Source organism: Enhydra lutris, unplaced genomic scaffold (genome assembly GCF_002288905.1).
Source record: "Enhydra lutris kenyoni isolate GAN:26980312 unplaced genomic scaffold, ASM228890v2 scaffoldscaffold41, whole genome shotgun sequence".
Classification (NCBI taxonomy): Eukaryota; Metazoa; Chordata; class Mammalia; order Carnivora; family Mustelidae; genus Enhydra; species Enhydra lutris.
This window is the reverse complement of record NW_019154125.1, coordinates 9,683,339-9,691,016: the sequence shown is the minus strand read 5'-3', so window position 1 is coordinate 9,691,016 and position 7,678 is coordinate 9,683,339. Positions and strand designations below refer to the sequence as shown.

The following is a 7,678-nucleotide window of genomic DNA, read 5'->3' as shown; positions in this document are numbered from 1 at the left end:
TGGAGAACCCACCATTCATGGTGGTGTAAGGATATACACTAGTGAACAAGATACGGTCCCGAGTTCTTCTAATTCTTGGTAGTGATCTGAGTGAGATACTGGGAGTGGGAGTATAAAGGACATTGCTCAGGAACAAGAAGAAGTTTGGGGTCTTCATTCTATTTCTATCCTTCAACTGCTGGGCAACCTTGGTTCACAATTCCACCTCTCTGGGCTTCATCTGCATTTGTGAAATGGGGCTAAATTATCTTTCGTTTCTTCCTAACTTGTAAAATAACTTTGCTGAAGAAAACAGACATGTACCTCTGGATGTAAGTACAGATTTCCTTCTGTATGAGGGCATAGTTTCTCTATTAGGCTTTAGTTTTTCTTCCTGTATCTGATTTCCAGAAAGAAGAGTGGAAATACACTGTACTTTGCTCAAAGTGTTCACTCATCTAGGACTTTACATATAAGGAATTAAATGAAAAATGCTTTTACAGCCTCAGCGGTTGGAAGTGAAGGAGGCCAGTGATGATTCTGCCCAGAGCAGAGGGCTTCAGTATCTTCAACTTTAGGATTGACCGAGGGAACAGGAAAGCCAGCGAGGGCCTCGGAGAAGAAGAAACTTACAAGAATGTCATGCAGCTGGGGTAATGGGTTTATTGTCTCTATTTACAGTTAAGCATTTATTGGGGTTTTGTCAAAAATAAAGGACAAGGGAACAATAGCGATTGTAGCATGAAAACGACACAGCTGCAGTAGACCAATACTGAGCATAAACACCGTCAAGAGAACACAGAACCTGAAGGGAGCGCCTTCAGGTTGTATAGTTAGTTATCCAGACAATAAAGGCAACTCTACAATGCAAGCAATGCTGGATAATAAGACACGATTGAGCCGGGGCAGGGCGGGGGTGGAGGGGAGGGGGAGAGGAAGGCTTGCTGGGGCCTGGCGTCGCTGACTGCCAAGGGGTTAAAATCTCATAAATCCTCCATATCTTTTCTCCATCTCAGGAACTTCTTTGGAGTAGCTTTCCCCTTCTTCGTCAGAGGGCAGAGAGTCGGCAAAGCGCTTGAGGAAGCCCCCGTACCTCTTCTGGTAGTCCATCCACCACTCCGGGCGACCAACTCTCCTCATGAAGCCCCCGTACCGCTTCTGAAGCTCTTTGGCTTCTTCTTCCAGTTGCGGGCTCCTCTTTAAGGCTCTCATGAAGCCCCCGTATCTCTTGCTCACTTCTTCATCCTCACCAAACTCTGAGTGGGGGCCGCTTTCTCGGTTCTCCCCGGTTCCCAGCAGCTCTTTGAGCAGGTCTGAGGAGTTGGCCAGGGCGTCCTCCTCCTCCGCGTCCTTCTTCATGAAGCCCCCGTATCTCTTGGCCAGGATTTCCCCTCCATTGGCCTCTTCTTCCTGCTCCTGAGGATAGAGCTCGTCCATCTTCTTCATGAAGCCGCCATACCTTTTCATGAAGCCCCCGTACTTTTTGGCCAGCATGTGGCTCTCCTCGGGCTTGCTGCTCTCTCTGAGGGCGGTGGCGCCATCCTGGGGAAGCTCCAGCTTGGACAGCTGCAGGAGCTCCCTGCAGGTTTCCCAGGTTTTGAGAGAGGGCAGCTTCCCTTCACATTCCAGGGTGCAAGCCTGGGAAAAGAACTCCATTTAGTGATAGCAAGAGGCTTTTCTGATTTCATTAGGTAAGCACGTTTTTGTGAACCGCAGCATGTGTGCTGTGATATGGAAAGTCTCATATGATAAAGTAATTACCATTTTCTTAGTACAACTTTTCAATATAGGGAACAGGCAAATCAAAGGAAAATGGAATCACTGTGGGTAATTAATTGAATCAAGTTAGGATTTTTTCTTTGAATTTTAACAGATTGTATCTGCCGTGCCATTTCAATATTGTAAAAGACTTTTTCCACCTAGTTTTAACCTAGATTGGCTGCAGGCGCCATCTAATTTCACTGGATAATTTTCCACTGTTGATCGCATTTTGATTGAACCTTTTCTAACCAAGAGGGAGAAATTTCTCTTTATCTAATTAGGGATATCATCCCCAGATCTCTTTTATCTTCTTGTCTTACTGATACAGTCAATATTAATAATATAAGGTTTGTTTACTTTCTTATGTTACTATTCTACCTGGAATGGCATCGAGTGTTCTTGCAAACACTTCCATTCTTTAAAGAAAAGCAACAATTTCAAAATAAATGGGAAAAGAAAGACATTCTAAAACTCAGTTTAAGTCCTGTGAATTATTTGGATTATGATGTACTGATTTGCTGAATATAGAGATGCTTTGCTCCTTCCTTTGATTGAAAACAGATTAAAACAGATTTAATCACCTTGAACTAAATGTTTGTAAAGATGAGCTCTGATATGAAATTATCATATGCAAATGTTCACATATTATTCATGTTTCTTAACATTTAGTTATTGGTGTACAAAAGTGTTTTTAACTTTTCCCAATGGACATCATATTATTTGACAAAATGGGAATGAGAAATGATCTGTATATAATTTCTTCTTTTTATTATATAACAATTAAATTCTAATCATTGTAGAATTTAGGCTGTATGTTCTAATAATCTTGTTAAGATTCTCTTCTATTTGACAGATCACTTGGGTATGATAAAAAGAGAACTAATATTACATGAGTATTTATAAAGTTTATATAACATTTCTGGGCATTTCAGGCTTTTGATAGCCACTTGAACTATACTTATAGAATGCAAGTTACAGACACTTGATTTAGAAAAATGAGGTCCTTTTTTGATATTTAAAAATATATTGGTATATTAATTTATATAAGATACACACATAATATTTTCCCAATGCAAGAAAGCAATTTATGAGCACAACAAAACTCCTTAGGGTATTTTAACCAGTTCTTAATAATTATTTAAGCTTTGTGTCTAAGAAAATTAAATGTATGCATGTATAAACATCTAAAGATGATGCAGTGATACAGTTAAAATGATCCCATGTTATTCTTGATATCCAAAAAATAAAAACATCATTAAAAATGTGAGATATTCAGGTGTCAATAACATTTACATTCTAAAATGAAATGTAAATGATTTCCTTGCCAAAAACTACCATTGAATATTTTGTGTACTATTACCAGAAGGCTTTTTAATGTTGGGATTCCTTCAAAAAGAAATAATGGCAAATAACCAGAATAAAACTAAACAAGTCAAGTTAACTTATAAGCTCCTGTATAAGTCTAAGCATTTTTTGATAGTATTTACCACACTCTGTGTTCTGTGGTCAAGATCATATCAGAAAGCAAATTCAATTTGGACATCAATCATGGCTTGCCTGCTTAGCTTTTCATCCACCAGAGAACTAAGCTCAGGTGTCTTTCAGGTGGTAGAGGGTCAATATTCGTTACATTCATTCTACATAGTTTTAGTTAGGCAGCCTCATTTCTCATGTCTTCTGCGTCTGAGCTGAAATTCCAGAACTGCTATAGTACCAGCAACATAGTTATTAACAAAGCCTTTAGTCACAGAGAAAATAACAACCCTACATGTAAGCCCCAATAAAAAGACAGTCAGTTAAACAAATCAGAAAGACAAAAGAGAGATGAAGGGGATTGTTACCCCTATTTAAGTTGCAACATTTCATCACCATACTTTAAATATAAAACCCTACTGTGTGTCTTCTCTTTAGGGCCATGTTAATACCTGCACAAATGGAATGAAGTTAGATCAGGTAACTCAAATGAAACAAGCAAACATTTAACCTGGAATGTATGCTTTGGCTTTTGTGGAATTCTTTCCTTAATTTTCGTACCCATTTTACGCATCTACATCACAAAATTTCTTCAAAGGCTCAAATGAGGAGCTTAACTCCTTGGATTAATACATTATTCTCCATTGACCCTTTTAAGTCATCACACAATTTCAACAAATTGAGAAGACAGTGCGAAGGAATTGTTGGAGGAGTGAGTTAAAATGAAGCTTCCTGGGGTCCCAAATTCAGAGATTCTGATTCTGATTCAGGGGTGATTTAAGAGCAGGACTCTGATCAGAATGAGTATTCTTTTTGTTCTCAGCTTTCCCTCCTCTCACCCCCATCTCAGGTCATGTAGTTTATCTTTTCATTGTTGTCACCTCTTTGGACCTGGCCACCTCTCCTGTGCCTATTTCATAGCGAAATTAAATTGTTGTCTTAGTTGCTATTACAAAAGTCCATCCAAGATAAGACAGAAGTTGAATTCCAGTGTCACTTGCCTGTAAGAGGTGCTGATCTCTTTCTCTCCGGTCTACTGCTCCTCCCCCCCCCCCCCCCCCTTTCCGGATCCCAATCCTTTGCTCTCTCCTTCCAAAGGTGAGGGGAAGGGCTTGAAGGATCTGAGCATGAAAGGGCTAGAGAAATGAAATCCAAAGAAAGATAACGAAATGTCACTAATAAAAATGACATTATTTGCAGGAAAGATGGGAGGAAGGATTGTGTGGAAGGGGCCCTTGGTGGGATATGTTAGGAACTGGGGTGATAGAGCATCTTCCTTGGGACAGGTGAGGCGACAACCTAGTGCTCTCCAAGATGCCAAAGAGAGCATATCTCCGGGCTCCTACGTTCCCAGGGTTAAAACGAACTTGGTTTGTGTGGCAATACTGCCGCCCTCACCCGTCCCTAGATGGTGGCGGGTCCCAAAGCTGAGAGCTAGAGCGGGACTTTCGTCGGCGTTCGGGGAACAGTCGGACACTTGCGTCACTAGAGATCGTCGCCGCGGCGGCGGGATCGATGTTAGTCCAGGCGGTGCGCCCTGTGGCCTCAGGCCGGGCTGTGTGCGGACTGACTCCGCTACCAGCCCACCCACCGCGGCTGCACTCACCAGCGGGTTGATGTCGGTCGGGCGCGCCAGGCGGTAGCTGCACGTCGCGCAGTCCTGGCTGCATTCCGCCCTCACGGTCGCCAGGAGCCCCGGGCCGAGCGCCAGCAGCCAAGTGCAGAGTCTCAGGAACGGCGCCATGGGCTGCAGGTAGAAAGGGACGTGAACTCCGAGTGTGCTGGCCGCAAAGCGGGTCCCTCCGAGGGACCTCTCGCCGGGACAGTCCCAGCTGGGGGTTGTTGAGCAAGAAGTCCCAGGGATGCTCTTTCCTGGGAACCTGTCCGCCTGGCAGACGCCGCTCCTGGAAGCCCAGAGGCAGATCGCCTCGCGGTTTCCAGGTTGACACTGCCACCCCGAACACGGGGATGCCCGGGAGCTCGGCTCTCTTTCTGGACTTCTACTGCCTCAGAAGGATTCTGGAGAGAATACCCGAATGCGAAGACCAAATGCAAGAGAGAACGGGAGCCTTGCGGAGGGGAGGGCTTCACCCGGGTCACAAACAGGGACCAGAAGAAAGTTGGGGTACCCCATGCAATGAATGAAACGCCGGAGGGGGAAAAATAATAATAATAAAAAACAAAAACAAAACAAAACAAAAAAACCCCGAGCAGGCGGACGGCCCCAAACGCACGCAGCAAAGGCGCAATTTGGGCTTCACTCACGTTGACTGCGATCGGATGGCTTAGGCTGGTCGGAGACAGCGGGTCCCAAGCACTGCTCTGCAAGGGAGAGAAGAAGGCAGGTGTGAGCCGGGCGGGCGTCGGGGCGAAGCGGCCGGGTGCGCGGGCAGACAGGGGCCTCACCGTCGCGGTCCTCTGCTTCTGCAGGGCTCAGAGCGCCTGCCTCGGCTGGCCTCGCTGTCCCGGGGCTGGTGGCTGCTGGAGCCACTTTATAATTAGCCCCCAAGCCAAGGAGGCGAGCGCGCCCCAATCGCCGGCGGGCTGCAGCTGACGCAGGCCCTACGCCAGCCCCGCGCCGACGCCCTCGTAGGAGGGGTCCATCCCATCACCCGCACGCGGGCCAGGGATGGGGGGCGCAGGGTGGCTCAGCTAGCGGCTGGGTGACACACCGAGGCAGTTAGGACATGTGGGGAGAGAGTAGGATGTCATCAAGAACCCCCCCCCCCCCCCGTGAGGTCACTGAAATTGCACTCCCTGGGGGTGCAGGCTCCAGGGAGATAGCCAAGGTGGAGGCATTAGGAGGGGCAGGTGGATGGACTTAGATTTCTGTAATGTGCTGGAGACCCTTCGGGCTAGTGAACCTGCCCTTTCTCCGCCTCTTCCTGGGGCGGTGGGTGGTCGCGGGACGTGCCAAGCAAGGCCGTCCCGAATGTCATTTATCCACCGGTCTGTCCTCCCGCATTGGACTCCCAGTTCCCTGCTGCAGCGTCGAACAGCGCCGGGTGCATCGTCGGCACTCAGTTAAGGGTTAAAGGAAAAAAAAAAAAAAATTGAAACTTATCGGGAATCTTAAAATCTCGGGACTGAGTTTCCCCTTGCATGTTAGTGAGACCCCTTGCCAAACGTGGACAGGACCAACGTTCCTCCTAGAAACGCTTCAGCCCCCGCGGGAGGGGACCCGTCTTTGCTCCCTAGGCGGGCTTCCAAGTCGGGGACACTCTGCCTCAAGCGCACTGCCTAGGAGGTCCTGGGGATGTTTGATGAGTGAGAGGGGGTGCAGGACGAGTGTGATGTCAGCGTGCCAGGACTGTAGTGGCGAGGGAGAGGCGAGGGACGCGGTACACTGGCCACCTGGGGCTTGGGGGCGCACATTCCTTCTGCAAGGAGAGAGCCAAGAGACAACCGTGGGGTCTGGGGCTGTAGATTGAGACCCACTCCGCCGCTTCCTAGCTCTGCGGAAGATTGCCAACGTGCAAGTTATTTACCTGTGTAAGGCCTCAGTTCTCTCATTTGGCAAATAGGAGCAAGAGGTAATTAGCCATTCCTAAGAATCCGGAAAGACGCAAATGAAATAATGGGAGAAAGCCTTTAGCCTGTGTCTGACATGTAGAAAGTTCTGGCAAAGGGGTATCGAATCATCTATCATCTGTCATCCATCTACCTTTCGGTTTGTCTATCACTTACCCGTCATACATCTTGTTTATTTATCTACCCGTGTTTTTCTCAATCCGTCCTGGCCCTAAAGGAAAATCACAAACCATTCCAGAGCCCATGCACTGGGAGAGTCTCGGGTCTTTCCCCGTCACAGGCGCCCTCCGCAAGGACCGGCCACAACCTCAGCCTTCGCAGGTACCAGCAGCCTCAGCGCTCTCTGAGGCTCAGGCCGCGCTGCATCTCCCATTTTGGTCGCTAGAGGGCAGCGCTCTCCTGCGTAGGTTTGGGAGAGCAGAGAAGGGGGTCTCAGTGCCCGCTGGGCACCCGCACCCCAAGTGACCGCAGAGCTGTAATGGTGCACGGCCGGCCTTCTGGGCAAGGGCAACCTTGCACCCGGGGACCTGGAAAGGGGAGCGCTGGGGTGCCTAGCCCTAAGAAGCCGGCACTGACATCTTGCCAGAAAAGCACAACGTGCCCTTTTGGCATTTTCGGCACTTCACCGAAGGGGGCTGGTGGTATTCTCTTCAGCCACTTACCCTCTCTACAACGGAGAGGAGAGCTTACATCTGTGAATGAGATTTCCCCCAGTAGCCTGAGCTTTGTAAAGGCAGCGGACTACACTGCAGTACCCCGTGCAAAAGGAGTGCAAGAACAAATCCTACCCCAAAGGAAAGAAATCTTGCTACATCTGCACCAGCATCCCTGCCATCACGGGAGAACTTTAAATATACAATCAGGATGAGAGACTGAGACATATGTGTGTGTGTGTGTGTGTGTGTGTGTGTGTGTGTGTGTGTGTGGAATGATC

General features: G+C 47.6%; 1 protein-coding gene across 1 annotated transcript; it reads right to left on the bottom strand.

Annotated features, from left to right (window-relative positions):
* Positions 1–626: 626 nt before the first annotated feature.
* Positions 627–5,681, bottom strand: LOC111155449 (proenkephalin). The gene is made up of 4 exons (XM_022515612.1): positions 5,620–5,681; positions 5,479–5,535; positions 4,820–4,960; positions 627–1,617 (listed from the first exon to the last, which is right to left on the bottom strand). Exons 3-4 carry the CDS (start codon positions 4,955–4,957, stop codon positions 955–957), a joined length of 801 nt encoding a protein of 266 aa, XP_022371320.1. The 5' UTR covers positions 4,958–4,960; positions 5,479–5,535; positions 5,620–5,681; the 3' UTR covers positions 627–954.
* Between the last annotated feature and the right edge of the window lie 1,997 nt (positions 5,682–7,678).

Bases quoted from the DNA above. Each gene is read 5' to 3' on its own strand.
- LOC111155449 (XM_022515612.1), bottom strand. From the start codon at position 4,957: ATGGCGCCGTTCCTGAGACTCTGCACTTGGCTGCTGGCGCTCGGCCCG. The intron at 1,618-4,819 runs GTGAGTGCAGCC...TTCTTTTCCCAG, and splicing joins CGACCGACATCAACCCGCTG to GCTTGCACCCTGGAATGTGA.